Source organism: Salvia splendens, chromosome 16 (assembly GCF_004379255.2).
Source record: "Salvia splendens isolate huo1 chromosome 16, SspV2, whole genome shotgun sequence".
Lineage (NCBI taxonomy): Eukaryota > Viridiplantae > Streptophyta > Magnoliopsida > Lamiales > Lamiaceae > Salvia > Salvia splendens.
In genome coordinates, this window is record NC_056047.1 from 2,766,327 (window position 1) to 2,781,178 (window position 14,852).

Below are 14,852 nucleotides of genomic sequence, written 5' to 3' on the forward strand. Positions count from 1 at the left end.
TTTTGGATTATTTCCCTGTAAGTGAGAATTCTTTTTGCGACAAAAAAGTAACACTCTATCTATCTGGGAGTATTTTTTTTCACTTATACTTTATTCTCTCTTTATTTAACCATTACATAAAAACTTGTGCCAATAGAAGTGTGTCATGTATAATGGGACGGCGGGAGTAGCACATTAAACTAGTTATTATCATAATTGACTTATAAATAATACTCGTACTTAGATATATTAGAAACAATTCGATATATAAGAGAATTAGTCACTGTAAATGATGTCGTTATGTAACCCTTTTGAGTTCATACTTATTGGCGATGTGTTCGTCTGAATTATTTGATTTATTTATTGGCAAATATTATTGTGATTTATTAGAAAATAAATTAAATATTGTGAGACAACATACTGTGTAATGTATGTACATGACAAATCTATTAGATACCGAATATATCAGTTATACTTCACACACCTACCACTGAATTACCTACCTTCCTCCTCATATACTATGTTCAAAATCAATTATACGTTTTAAACCACGCATAAACAAGTAAGTGATGTTTGTTGTTAATCCAATATTTAGTCAATTTATCGAATGCATTCTTTCAAGTTTTTGTATGCATGTATAATTTGTTAGTCAAACTTATATTGTCATATAAGTTGTTTGAGAGTCAATTTTCATTTTCAACTAAAACAGAAATTTTGAATTACATCATTTTTTGTTGATGCAGTTGAAAAAGTGTGATGGACTAAAAAAAGATGAAAAAGAGAAAGTACGTCAAATTCAACAATGACACGACGATTCTTAGAGCACCCGCAACGCGGGCCGCCCGCATTCCGCGTTTCGTGCCGGCGGAACGGAACCGGCGCGCGACGCGTTGCGGAGGTGCGTTCCGTCTCCGTGTCGTTCCCAAGCCGTGCCGGGTGTCGACGGCACGACCCGCGGCACGGTCAGTGCCGCCACGCGCTTCAGCGACGTGGCTCGCCCTGCGTCGTGCATGACGCCCACTCGCCGGCCCGCGAGTGGGCGTCGTCACGCTGACGCAATAAATTCATTTTTTTAAAAAAATGAATTTTTAAAAAAATATTTTTTATTTATAAAAATTGTTTTTTATATTTAAAAACAATTTTTACAAATAAATGAATACTAGAAATTCGTATTAGCCCACATATATTTGATGGGCTTGCGAATTTATGAAACTCATTCTTGGTTGTCTCTCTTTTAAAAACAATTTTTACAAATAAATGAATACTAGAAATTCGTATTAGCCCACATATATTTGATGGGCTTGCGAATTTATGAAACTCATTCTTGGTTGTCTCTCTTTTATAGAGACATCCTTGAATGTTTCATGTGTCCACTTTCGATGTGGGACAAACTCATTCTTGGTTGTCTCTTTTCTATTTTATAGAGACATCCTTGAATGTTTTATGTTCCACTTTAGGGTTTAGACAAACTCATTATTGGTTATCTCTATTTTATAGAGACGTCCTTGAATGTTTTATGTTCCACTTTCGATGTGGGACAAACTCATTCTTGGTTATCTCTATTTTATAGAGACATCCTTGAATGTTTTATGTTCCACTTTCGAAGTGGGACAAACTCATTCTTGATTATCTCTATTTTAAGAGACATCCTTGAATGTTTTATGTTCCACTTTCGATGTGGAAAAAACTCATTCTTGGTTGTCTTTATTTTATAAATAGAGACATCCTTGAATGTTTTATGTTCCACTTTCGATGTGGGACAAACTCATTCTTGGTTGTCTCTATAAAATTATATTTTAAATTATGTCATTTATTATTTTTTAGGATTTTAATTATGTCTTTTTCTATTTTTTTGAATTTTAATGTTATTTTAATTTTAATGAAGTGTGTTTGTTTTAATTGAATTGGGTTGGAAATAAAAATAAAAAATGAAATTGAATGAATAGTAATTTAAGGAACGGTTAAGAAACGGATAAGAAACGGAGGGTTGCAGGTTTCGTTCCTTAGTTAAGGAATGGAGTAAAAAAGTACAGTGGGGCCCGCAAATAGTAGTTTAAGGAACGGTTTAGGAACGGTGGGGGAACAGCGTTGTGGATGGCCTTAAAAACGTGCTTCACGAATCTGAAGTCAGCTTCATGGGGTAGTTGGACTTGGACTTGATAAAACTTTATTGTTTAAAAAAATTGAAATCTCATTGATATATAATTAAAATTGTAAAGTGATAGTAGTAGATTTGTATATTTTCTTTTAAGTTATGTACTACTGTTACGGACTCAATTCCCACATCGGTTGCGAAAACAACCGATGTGGGATGTATAGACTAAATGAGCTCTCTTTCCTAACAAGTTAGTTTTTTTTGATGAGTTCTCATGTTTGGTCTGTATCAATTAGTGCTTTCATTGAGAGCTCAAACCACTCAGAGTGGTGGCCGGACAATGAACTCGCCGTGACCAACGAGTGCGTTTGGGGCCGCTCGGAGTGATGGCCGGGCAAAGAATCTGCCGTGACCAACTAGAACTCGGAGTGGTGGCCCGGCAAAGAACCAGCCGTGACCAAACGAGGACGTTGGCCCTTAATGGAGGATCGAATGTTACGATCATTATTTTTTAAAGAGTAATGTTTTTGCAGCTAAACAATTACTTAGTACAGTACATTATTTTTAGATTTTAACAGCGTGAAATAGAATTTTAATTATATAATATAAATTCTAAAAATAAAACCAAGGAATGGTAATTTAATTTGTGCATGCAAATAATTTCAGTGGATAAAATAAGAAAAACACAAATTAATAATCATAATGTTAATATCTATTCATAGACCATAGTTAATGGAAGAAATTAAATATACTAAAATTATTTATACATTGATTATATTCATAATTTATTAATATTATTATTTGTTTAAATATTTATTACTAAAAGAATTTTGTAGGAGTACAGACGGCAGTAGTATATAAAATTTTCCAATGGGTGATAATCTATTATCTAAGCCCCCTTCGGTGTTAACACCGAATATTATTATTAATCTATCTGTTTTCGGTGTTAATAAAAAAATAATTAATAATTTATTAGCTGAATAAGGTTCACAAGAAAGAAAAATTTATTAAAAACAAAAATAGACTAATTTTATAGAGTGAAACGAATGATAATTTATTAGCTGAATAAGGTTCACAAGAAAGAAAAATTTATTAAAAACAAAAATAGACTAATTTTATGGAGTAAAACGAATGATTATCCACAATATTTTAATTCCGTTGTAGAGCGGAGAAAAGAATACTACTCCACTATACATTGCAACTTCACAACTCCGTTATATAAAGTTGTATTAAGATGACAACCCTTTTTAAAGTGACAACATATATCAATCATGTACTGTCACGTGATACGTTATCCAACAATATTTGAAATTTATCTAGCAATATTTATTTAGTAGGCGTTTACAGATTGCGTGATAGTAATAAGTGGATTTCAGTGTAGATTGTTGAGTATTGCAGTATAGACATAGAATGTTTCAGTTGCAGTATATAGGGATGTGATCATATGATAACCCATATTTATGGTGATAACCTAATAACCTATCATTCTATGGACGAAATATATCATTTTATAAAATAGAATATCATTTTATGGATTAAAAGTATCATTCTATGTATGCTGAAAAAATATCATTTTATAGTGTATAAATATCATTTTTAGTAAAAATGATATTTTTGACCCATAAAATGATAGATTATTAGGTTATCACCATAAATATGATTATCATTTTAACGCACCCCCCTCTCTCTCTATATATATAGGGAGATGATCAAAATAAAAATGCATTTAAATCCATAAATGCAGCTCAAATCTTGGCCCTAGGATTAGATGATCTAATGGTCAATAAATAACAAAAAACACGGAAAGGTCATATTTAAACAATTTTAGGTCATATTATAATATTTGGGTTTATGTCATGCTAAGATCATTTTAGGTCATGCTTTGTTAGCATGACCTAAAAATTAACTAACTATGACCTAAAAGTGCCCTACATATGATATTGTTCTGCGTTTCTGTATTTAAATATAGTTTTGTCTATATATATATATAGAGAGAGGTGTGATCAAATACAAACCCTCTATAATACAAACTATACAAACTGGTGTCAACGGAGTGTACAAATTCTGTCAACGGGGGGCTGATGTCAACGGAGTGTACAAATTTTGTCAACAGGGTGTACAAATTATGTCAACGGGGGTGTACAAATTCTGATTGTTCGATGTCAACTGAGTGTACAGATTTGTAGGAAATGTTGACATTAGAAAAATCTCCTATATTAACCGTTGATTAATTGTATGAAGTGAGTAGGATTAAAGTTTGTATAGTTTGTATTATAGAGAGTTTGTAGTTTATCACACCCCTATATATACATGCAGATTACTTTTTTATACCGTTATTTTGTTATAGACAATAATGCAATACTCAGCACTCAACACTGCCATCCACATAGTACTATCATGCAATTCGTAAAAATTCATCTAAAACGCCCCTAATATTGCTGGATAGTGTGCCACGTGGCAGCACGAGGTTGGTGGTACGTTGTCTCTAACTATAATGATGACACCCTAATGCTCCCCAAATTAAATATAAACAAAACTTAAATTGAGATAATAATAAATTAATCAGTAATGGCGAATTGTAATCAAGGTCACGTGCTTATGTCTTGAACAGAACGTGACCGCCAGCAATCCGCGAATCGTGGTGGGATCCAATTTCGAGATTTTCACCTCCTTTTGTCTATTTCCTGTATCATTATTATCTGTCGTGTTTTAAAATTAATTAATTAGTAGTACTTATAAAATTGTCCTTTATCTTACAATATAGTTTAATTGAATCGATCAGCATTCCTACTATACACTACTAAACAAAAGAGCTCCAATCGTGGTAGTATAAAAAATAAAATAAACCGCGATATAAGTACACATTTGAACTAAAAATATGGATACTCCTTTTTATATTGTGATCATTGCTACGTGAGTGTGCATAGGCATCTTCACCTAATTTGAAAATAAATACCAAGATTATAATACTATAGAGAGTGCATAATTTAAAGCATATACCACAAGAAACTAGATGGCTAGAAAAACTTATAACGAGACAAATTGGGGAATGTTTCATTTTCAGTGTCATCCTTACTGCTCATTTGTCATAAAAATGGATGTAATTTACTATAAAAATTATAATTGACAAAATGCGTATATATTTATTCATATGAAATTAAGAATTATTGGTGCTGTCGAAGAAATAAAAAAAAAAGCAAGTTAGCCGTTGAATAGACATGGCTTGTCTGTTTCTTTTAAATATTCATTTTTACCATACAAAATCAGTCTGTCACGAGACACGATCCTCTTTTCAAAAACTATAGCACCTGATTATTATTGGTTTTTAGTTTTTTACTTATTTTTATTTTACTATGCGTCGCTGTCAGTAGCAGTTAATTACCGTATAAAATGCCTTACTTTATCTGTTTAATTATCATAGCAGAGTACTTTAATAATAACAATTTTGCACAGTAAAATTTTTAACCGCATTACCTAAAATACCCTTTCAAATACATTATATTTTCAGTTGTAACGCTTATACTTATTTCACATCACCCACTCATTTTCAATCTTCACACCGTCTCCTCTCACCACTGAGGTACTCTCTCTGTAGCTCTGATTTATGTAGCCGTCTTGCTATTTGTGGGCTATCAATGCAGGTTTAGAGCTTTAATTTCAATAACTTTGCTTCACTGAGAAATGGCGGTGGTGCTTAAGAGAATAATAATGTTGTGATTGTTTGGAATATTTTTTAGAAACGGCATCAGATTCTTTTCCTCTGTTGAAATCTGGTCAAATTTGGGGTTTATGGTGTTGATTTGGTGTGTTCCTTGTGTTTATGCGCTTGATTGCGAATACTGAGCTGCATCTATACCTCATTTGCAGATCAAGCTAGTTCATGCATGGTTTTACATTATGGTTACGATAAGTGCATTTCTCGAGCTTCTGAATTTGGAAAATCTTCTTTTTGTTAAAGAGATGAACATTTCTGCATCCAAACCTGACTTCTTAAGGCATCTTTATCGTTATTCCAAGCATCTTTCTTCTTGTTCTTTTTTAACTATACTGAATACGCAAAATCCAATACAACTTTGTGTATTGCACTTGAACAGTTGAACAAGGCGATTTTTTCAAATAGATACATATGATACAAACGAAAACGAGGTGCTTTAATTGACACCAGAATTTTTGTTGTTCATTTTGAGCGGAAATTAACAGATTTTGAGTGTGTTATTATCTGTTCCTGGATTTGACAAGATTGAGTGCGTCAATCTTGTGCTTTGTGGTTTTTGACCAAGTCCCAGTCAAGTTTGTTGTTGCACATTATGATTGAACTGCTTTCTTGATTTTTAGCGAAATTTCCTTACCGAAATAATGCTAATATGCTTTGATTTTGTTAGTATGAGTCGACTTTTTTCAGCTTAATAGACTCACTATTTACAAAATTGTTGTGGCTTTGAAGTTTGAACTGAACTAAAATTGGATTAGATATCCCTGTTAATTTTAGCTATGTATCTCCATCCCACATTAATGACCTAATTTCCTTGATCTCACACCTCAATTTTTTTGCTGGTATCTATTGATATTCTGATTCTGATTGACTTACCCTCATGAAATCTTTATAAATGCTGCAGTGGAACTTATGCTTGTTCATTTCCTGTTACAGCATTATTTGTCATTTTTCTCACTAAAACTTTTTTGAATATATCTGTAGGTCTCTACTTTACCACAATGTCAGATCTAGAGGCCCCTCTACGCCCCAAGCGGAAGAAGATTTGGGTGGACTACTTTGTCCAATTCCGATGGATAATAGTGATCTTTGTTGTCCTTCCGATTTCATTCACGCTGTACTTCCTCACATATCTTGGGGATGTGTGGTCTGAGTCCAAATCGTTCAAGAAGCGCCAACAGGAACATGACGAAAATGTTGAGAAAGTTGTGAAGCGACTCAAGGAGAGGAACCCAAAGAAGGATGGTCTAGTCTGCACAGCTCGTAAGCCTTGGATTGCTGTTGGAATGCGCAATGTGGACTATAAGCGTGCTCGCCATTTTGAGGTCGATCTTTCTGCCTTCAGAAATGTTCTGGAAATTGACCAGGAGAGAATGGTAGCCAGAGTTGAGCCTTTGGTCAATATGGGTCAGATTTCGAGGGTCACTGTCCCGATGAATCTGTCTCTTGCAGTTGTTGCAGAGCTCGATGATCTTACCGTTGGAGGTCTGATCAATGGCTATGGTATCGAAGGAAGCTCCCATATTTATGGCCTGTTCTCCGATACTGTCGTGGCTTATGAAATTGTTTTGGCAGACGGCCAGTTGGTTAGAGCAACAAAAGACAATGAATACTCTGACCTCTTCTACGCCATCCCATGGTCTCAGGGGACACTAGGACTCCTTGTTGCAGCTGAGATTAAGCTCATCCCTATCAAGGATTATATGAAGGTAACATACAAGCCTTTAGTGGGTAATCTTAAGGAGCTCGCACAAGGTTATATTGATTCGTTCACACCAAGGGACGGGGATCAGGACAATCCTGACAAGGTGCCAGACTTTGTTGAGACCATGATCTACTCTCCAACTGAAGCTGTCTTCATGACAGGTAGATATGCTTCAAAGGAAGAGGCCAAGAAGAAGGGAAACAAGACCAACAGTGTTGGCTGGTGGTTCAAACCATGGTTCTACCAGCATGCTCAGACTGCATTGAAGAAAGGCGAATTTGTTGAGTATATCCCAACGAGAGAATACTACCACAGGCATACTAGGTGCTTGTATTGGGAGGGGAAACTCATTCTTCCCTTTGCTGACCAGTGGTGGTTCAGGTTTCTCTTTGGTTGGTTGATGCCCCCTAAGGTCTCCCTCCTCAAGGCTACTCAGGGTGATGCTATTAGAAACTATTACCACGAGATGCACGTCATTCAGGATATGCTCGTCCCCCTGTACAAGGTGGGAGATGCTCTGGAATGGGTCCACAGAGAGATGGAGGTATATTTATTAGATTTTCCTATCTTATGTCTTACAATATCGATGTTGTTAGTTCTGTATTTATACTAACAAGTGAATGCTGTATAGGTATATCCAATCTGGCTCTGCCCACACAGGCTGTACAAACTCCCAGTGAAAACCATGGTGTATCCTGAGCCAGGATTCGAGCTACAGCGCAGACAGGGTGACACCCAGTATGCTCAAATGTACACTGATGTTGGAGTCTATTACGCCCCCGGGCCAGTTCTGAGAGGTGAGGAATTTGACGGGTCTGAGGCAGTCTGCAGGATGGAGAGCTGGTTGATTGAGAACCACGGTTTCCAGCCACAGTATGCTGTGTCCGAGCTCAACGAGAAGAACTTCTGGAGAATGTTTGACGCTGGCCTCTACGAGCATGCCAGGAGGAAGTACGGAGCTGTGGGCACCTTCATGAGCGTGTACTATAAATCGAAGAAGGGCAGGAAGACGGAGAAGGAGGTTCAGGAAGCTGAGCAGGCTATCTGCGAAGCGCCTGATGCTGAGGCCGATTAAAAACACTGCGAATGCTGGCTGTTGTTGTTGATGAAATTCGAGAAGGATTGTGTTGTTTCCCTCCCTTTTCTCTGAGTTATCGATTTTTGCTTTATGTATTGAGACCTGTAGTTTGCTAAGTTTAACTCTGTAGACTTTTGATTTGAAGATGGGAAGAAGTGCTGTGCACTATCCCTCCCTCTCCTATTATTCCATCCTGTGATGTTACTCTCACCTAATTTATTACAGGAAATTGGTTTACTTTCTTTACTTTGAATTATCGGTCCTAATAAGTTTACAGGCATAAATTTCATTATGAGGTAATTTTATGTTCTGTTTTTAGCTTGGTTTGTCAATCAAAAATTCACATGTCAATATAGAATGAAACCTTCACATATTGATTTGAGTACACACAAATAATAACACCATGTAGGTGAAGTAGCTAATGCATATAAAAATATAAAACGACAATAGTTTATACTCTATTCATCTATAAAAAATAAAAAATAATCTATTTTCTATTTTGGTCTGTTCATCAAAATTAGTCCCTATTTATTTGTCTATAAAAAACAATCTATTTTTTTATTTTGGTCCATTCATCAAAATTATTTCCTATTTATTTGTTTGTAGTGTATGTTTCTCTTAATAAGTGAATCATATTTTTCACTAATCATACTTCCTACCATTTTTGTTCTGTCTATTTCTTTTAAATTTTTACCGATTTGTATTACTCCTAATACCATGAGTATCATTTACTAATCATGTCTATTTTTCGTGGCAAAAATCAGAAATCTTTTGTAACTTTAATTATTAATGCCAGCTAATCTTAAGTGACAACACAGTCAAATTGCCACGGACAATAATATAAATGTGACCGTTAAAAGCTGAACGTTGGGCTTTGGAAATTTCGACACTTCTATAAATCCATGAAAAAGTCCAGTTCAGCTCAAACACTGTCTTCTTCTCTATATATATTCCCATCTCAATAAATAACTCGCAATTCATTCTCTCACTCTCTCTCTCTGCGATGGGGATGGTGATAGTGTTGTCTTTGCCATTGATTCTGTTTTCATTACTTCTAGGATTTGGGTGTTATCTTTTCGGAAGAGCAAAGGGCAGGAAAGAAGCATATGCCACCGCACAAATTTTCACCGCACCAGCTCCGCCGCCGGGAAGCGTCGCCGCCGCCGATTACAAAGCTCCTCATCAGCCACTACAACCCATCTTCAAGCCCGACAATTCAGCTAATGTTTAGTGCTACTTTTTCCTGCGATGAGAGAGCTTTTTTCTGTGTGAAAAAAATGGTATACATATATGTTGATTTGTGGTGATATTCAAATTTTTGTACGTCTTGTATGATGAAATATTAATTTTATAATTGTTTGTTCAAATAACCACATTTGCCGTTGAATGGATTCAAATTCCACTATTTAATCATAGTTCATAATTCGATTTTGCGTCTCTAATTCTTGGAACCATAATCGATTGTTAATCGACCCAAAGAAAATCAAAATAAAAAACACAAATTAGGTATTGAAAATCGAGGAAGGATTGGTAAAGTTAATAAAATCAAAGTCAAAATCAAAGTCTTGAATTTATTTATCGAGCTGGTTATGACTTAGAACCGAAACATTATTCTGGCACGGGCTTGTTGAGTTTGATCCTCCCGCTCGTTCACATCAGTAAAGCCATTGTCCTCGTTGATGGATACTTGTATCTGATTGACTCTGATTTAGCCGAACCGTCTAAGAGAATCGCTCTTTTCAAAGGAGTCACTGCGTTTTCTCGGAAATTCCCAAGTAGAAGCTAAAGGTAAATTTAAAGCATGAAATAGTGTGATTGAACCTTGAGTTGAATGTATAATATGCCACTGTGACGATGCTCAATTTTGATTTGTTTGTACTCATATCATGTTATTCCGTTTAGATCATGGCATCAGCTGTGTACAGTAGATTGCTTGATCTTGTAAGCAATTTGGTACTGAAGGTTGAAACGTGATGGATTCGGGAGTGAGTTTCAAGTAATTGTCAATTTTAACTGACAATTGAGTGTCGATTGCTTTATTCTGGATGCTTATTTTGTTGTATTGTGTCTTATTTTTTGTATTGAAGCTGATCTTCTACTGGAGAGTTTCTAGAGAAGAACAAATCAAAGATCTTCTCAGGAAAAAGAGCTTCAAGGAAGCCATCTCCTTGGTTGAAGATCTAGAGAATGATGGTGAAATAACACACGAGATACTCTCGTTTGTCTATTCACAGGTGGGATTAGTGTTGCTATTTGATTTGCATTTCAAGGAAGCAGTAGATCATTTCTTGCTTTCAGAAAACATGCAGCCTTCTGAACTTTTTCCATTTTATCATGCCAGACTGGTATGTCTAAATTTCTTTCTATATGTGTTTATTACACAGCTCAACATGTTTCTTTTTTGTTCATTTGAATGTCATACCTCGATCCTAGTCTTACTCATTAAAACTTACCACTTGTGTCCATGTAAACATCTGTTTCTTTGTTGTGTTTGTCATGTTATTTGAGATGGCGATTACTTACATGGAGTACAATAAATTTGTTTGGATCCAGGTCCCAAGAAACCGGTATTGGGGTTTGCGTCCTCCTCCAGCACCTCTCGAAAATGTAATAAATGATGGACTGAAAGCTATTCAAAGAGCTCTTTTTCTTAAGAAGGCGGGTGCAGATTCTTCTGTTGATGATGAGTTTCTTCTACATCCACCCACAAGAGCTGATCTGTTAGAGTCTGCCATAGAGAACATGATAAGGTTTATCTAAATTTCTGTTAGTAGTTATTTGATGTTCACTATATGCAATTTTGTCCGATGGCCTGAGTTCTGTTTATGAGTGTTTGAGATATTTTGGCTTCTTATCTGAAGAGGTGTTGTATTGTGAGCTACTCTACATCGGGCTAATTTTGTGTGTCCAACTTTCACTGATTTGCTGTAGATATTTGTACACATGCCGCAAAAGAGATCTAGCCATTTTTGTGAAGGAGGGGGTTGACACTCTTCTGATGTTATCTTTATAGAGCTCGAAATTGTGTTGATAATATGGAAAGGCTTGCTTCTTCAGAGAACTGTTATGTAGTGGTAATGCTTACCTTTTACTTCTCCCTCGGTTGAATGAGATACTATCAATTATGGACTGATTTGTTATGTCCTTATATGGTAAATAATGAGGGAAGATTGATCATCAAGGCTGCTTTGTGATTCAACTAACAGATTTTGTAATAATCTCGTTAGCACAGTGAATATCAAGTTTATTGTAACAAGATTGTGTCCATTTTACTTTATTAGGAAACTGGAGAATTTTGAAGCTGCTGAAAACTACTATGCGGAGATTGGTAAGCCAGATGCTTATATACAGTCAGTTATCTTTCTCTCTTCTTATTCCTTAAATGCAGGTAACATTAGGTTGCTTGACATATATTTGGATCGTAAGGATGCTTGACATATATTTGGATCGTAAGGATGGCAGAGATCCCATGTTCAAAGCCGCTGTCCGGCTCTCCACAATCATGGAGAAATGCTAGATCCTTTGAAAATGCTCGAGGTATAAGTTTGCATCCCGCTTGCCCCATGACGCTAGCATATAACGTTCCTGATCTTTTTTGTGATTATTAAAACACTTATTTATGTTACTTATTTCCTATCCCAGAGATTATCACCGGATATACCCAGATGATGCCGTTGTTTGTTACAAGGTTTGTCGTTTCCTCCTTCCGATGGTTTTATTTTCAATTTAGATGCTTTACCTTGCTTTCTAATTGATGGACACCTTTCTAGCCAGTGCTACCGTCATCAAGGCGAGTCCACTTCCGTCAGCGGTTGCGATTTCAAGAGCGATATCTTACTCAAGCCCAGATGGCTGGTCACCCGATGAAATGCTAAATATCTAGATGAGTCGCATTCGTCTTTCAATCATTATTTTGCTCGGTTAGTTTCGCTTACTCTGATGTTCGGGACTTCATCGTGTTAGCCGTCACCCCATCTGCTGCTCGAAATCAATGAATTAGTTAAAAGGAGGAAGTATTCGGCCTTCTCCATGTGTAATATTTGAGTTGGCTCAAGGTAATAATAATGCAGAAAATTTATAACTAAAATTTGCTTTAGTGGATTTTTTTTTGTATATAATCTTGTAAAACTAGCAAAATTTCTTACTTAAGCTGAAAAAGATCATATTCAATTATGTTATTCTAATGTTGTTGCAAGCATTTAGTTCTTTTCTGCCTTTTGTTTTTGTCAATAACTAATGTAGATTGATTTATGGAATAAATTCGATTAAATATACTTACATACTATACTTGGATGTAATAAGTAATCCTACATCAGATTTTGGGATCTTTAAACTTGTGGCGGCAGCACGACTCCAGTTCGGATAGATGGAATCACAACTCCCACACCCAATCACAACTGTCCATGTCAGCATCCCCTTCCTAACACAATCTAACCCACCTTATCCTCTCCGAACCACTTCTCCCAAAATCTAAAAATTCATCTCCTTCCCTTCATATTGTGCAACACAAATACACACATTTTCAATTCTAATCTAGAAAAAAAAAATGTCACTGACAATCCCCACCACCCTCTCCAAATCCATCTCCACCCCCAAATTGGGCTCCTCAAAGCCGAGAACCGCCGCCATAATATGCCAAGCTAACGCCCCCAACCAAGAAGACTCTTCTTCTTCCTCCACGGCGTCTCAGCTCAAAGCGTTCTCGGCGGCGCTGGCCCTCTCCTCCGTGATCTTCTCCGCCCCGGTGCTCCCCGCCTCCGCTGACATCGCCGGACTCACCCCTTGCAAGGAATCCAAACAGTTCGCCAAGCGCGAGAAGAACGAGATCAAGAAGCTCGAGTCATCCCTCAAGCTCTACGCCCCCGACAGCGCCCCAGCTCTCGCCATCAAAGCCACCATCGAGAAAACCGAGCGCAGGTAAACTGCTCGGCAAAATAAGCTCTTAAACAAATTATAAACTAGACGTCCCACTTTGATTCGGTACGAATTTTAAAAAACATAAAGAAAATGAATGAAAGAAAAGTAGTGGAACGTGGTTCTTAATTTTTTGTATCAGGAAAATAAATTCGCATTTACCAAAAATAGTGTAAAAAACGAAATGAGTTTGAGAACATCAGAATAAATAAAATTTAAATGAGAGGGATGTTGCATGTTAGTCAATCACAAGTTTTTTACAATCTTGTAAATAATGCTTATAGTAATTAATTTACATATATAATTGTACTATAATTTGTTCTTTTTAAATATATGCTAGTTTTTTGGTTCTTAGATGTGTCAAATGTATATACCTTTGCTTTAATAAAAGTCAATGAATTTGATCTCATTTGTCAATATATTCTTAATGTAATTCTTTGATTGATCATCTAGTACTAATAAATCATGAAAATAAATATGAAAAAGTAAGGAATTTTATTAGTTTATTAATATAATTTTACTAGTTTATTAATTTTCTTTTCTAATGGTTTTCCAATCCTAGTAAATATTTTAAACAATCTAATTCGTTAGTATTTAAACATTATGAAACTAATAAGCTTAGCCTTAGGCTTCTAGTTTGTAACTAACGGCTCAATTTTTGGCCACAGGTTCAATAACTACGGGAAGCAAGGGCTCCTGTGCGGCGCGGATGGGCTGCCCCACTTGATCGTGAGTGGCGACCAGAGGCACTGGGGTGAGTTCATCACCCCAGGCATCCTCTTCTTGTACATTGCCGGGTGGATCGGGTGGGTGGGGCGGAGCTACTTGATCGCCATCAGAGACGAGAAGAAGCCGACCATGAAGGAGATCATCATCGACGTTCCCTTGGCCAACAGCCTCGCCTGGAGAGGCTTCATCTGGCCCGTTGCTGCCTACAGAGCGTTCGTGACCGGAGAACTCATCGATCCCAACGTTTAAACCTCCGTTTTCGGGTATTTTTTGGTTGGATTTGATTGGGTTGAGCTTGCTTTGGAGCAATGGCTAATGCTGTTGATTGTTTGTTTTGTTGTAGGTGAAGATGGTTGAGGTTGAGGGGTTGTGTAGTGTGGAGAAAGTCTTGTATTTATACATGTAAACTTTGTTGTGTATTTGGACTTGTATTTGGAATCATTAATTAACCAAGGAAATCATGAGGAATGTGTTTCCTAGAAGTGAATGTTAATTGGATGATTATGTGGCGTCTCGTCGCATATATAGTGTGAATTTTTTTTACCTCAAATAGAAATGGGACAATCCGAAATGAAATATTTCAAATGGATAAAGGGTCAACATTTGAATTTGCGCAAAGATGAAACTATACTATATAGTG

At 36.3% G+C, this 14,852-nt stretch overlaps 2 protein-coding genes across 5 annotated transcripts; both read left to right on the forward strand.

The window, feature by feature from the left end:
* The first annotated feature begins 5,532 nt into the window (after positions 1 to 5,532).
* Positions 5,533 to 8,822, forward strand: LOC121772618 (delta(24)-sterol reductase-like). Of its 3 annotated transcripts, none has more exons than XM_042169794.1 (3): positions 5,533 to 5,654; positions 6,771 to 8,035; positions 8,123 to 8,822. In XM_042169794.1, exons 2-3 carry the CDS (start codon positions 6,788 to 6,790, stop codon positions 8,564 to 8,566), a joined length of 1,692 nt encoding a protein of 563 aa, XP_042025728.1. In that variant the 5' UTR covers positions 5,533 to 5,654; positions 6,771 to 6,787; the 3' UTR covers positions 8,567 to 8,822. The 3 variants fall into 3 exon arrangements, with proteins under 3 accessions (XP_042025728.1, XP_042025729.1, XP_042025727.1); XM_042169795.1 differs by having other exon boundaries at positions 5,654 to 5,715; XM_042169793.1 differs by lacking the exon at positions 5,533 to 5,654 and adding an exon at positions 5,944 to 5,974.
* A 4,212-nt stretch (positions 8,823 to 13,034) lies between these two features.
* LOC121771278 (photosystem I reaction center subunit III, chloroplastic-like) lies at positions 13,035 to 14,694 on the forward strand. Of its 2 annotated transcripts, XM_042168060.1 has the most exons (3): positions 13,037 to 13,486; positions 14,152 to 14,475; positions 14,556 to 14,694. In XM_042168060.1, exons 1-2 carry the CDS (start codon positions 13,116 to 13,118, stop codon positions 14,459 to 14,461), a joined length of 681 nt encoding a protein of 226 aa, XP_042023994.1. In that variant the 5' UTR covers positions 13,037 to 13,115; the 3' UTR covers positions 14,462 to 14,475; positions 14,556 to 14,694. The 2 variants fall into 2 exon arrangements, with proteins under 2 accessions (XP_042023995.1, XP_042023994.1); XM_042168061.1 differs by having other exon boundaries at positions 13,035 to 13,486; positions 14,152 to 14,694.
* The last annotated feature ends 158 nt before the right edge of the window (positions 14,695 to 14,852 follow it).

What these genes read in the sequence shown, in the direction of transcription:
- LOC121772618 (XM_042169793.1), top strand. An exon ending in GGGTCCACAGAGAGATGGAG is followed by an intron (nt 8,036 to 8,122) that starts GTATATTTATTA and finishes AATGCTGTATAG; the next exon opens with GTATATCCAATCTGGCTCTG.
- LOC121771278 (XM_042168061.1), top strand. Translation starts at nt 13,116, where the DNA reads ATGTCACTGACAATCCCCACCACCCTCTCCAAATCCATCTCCACCCCC. An exon ending in ATCGAGAAAACCGAGCGCAG is followed by an intron (nt 13,487 to 14,151) that starts GTAAACTGCTCG and finishes TTTTGGCCACAG; the next exon opens with GTTCAATAACTACGGGAAGC.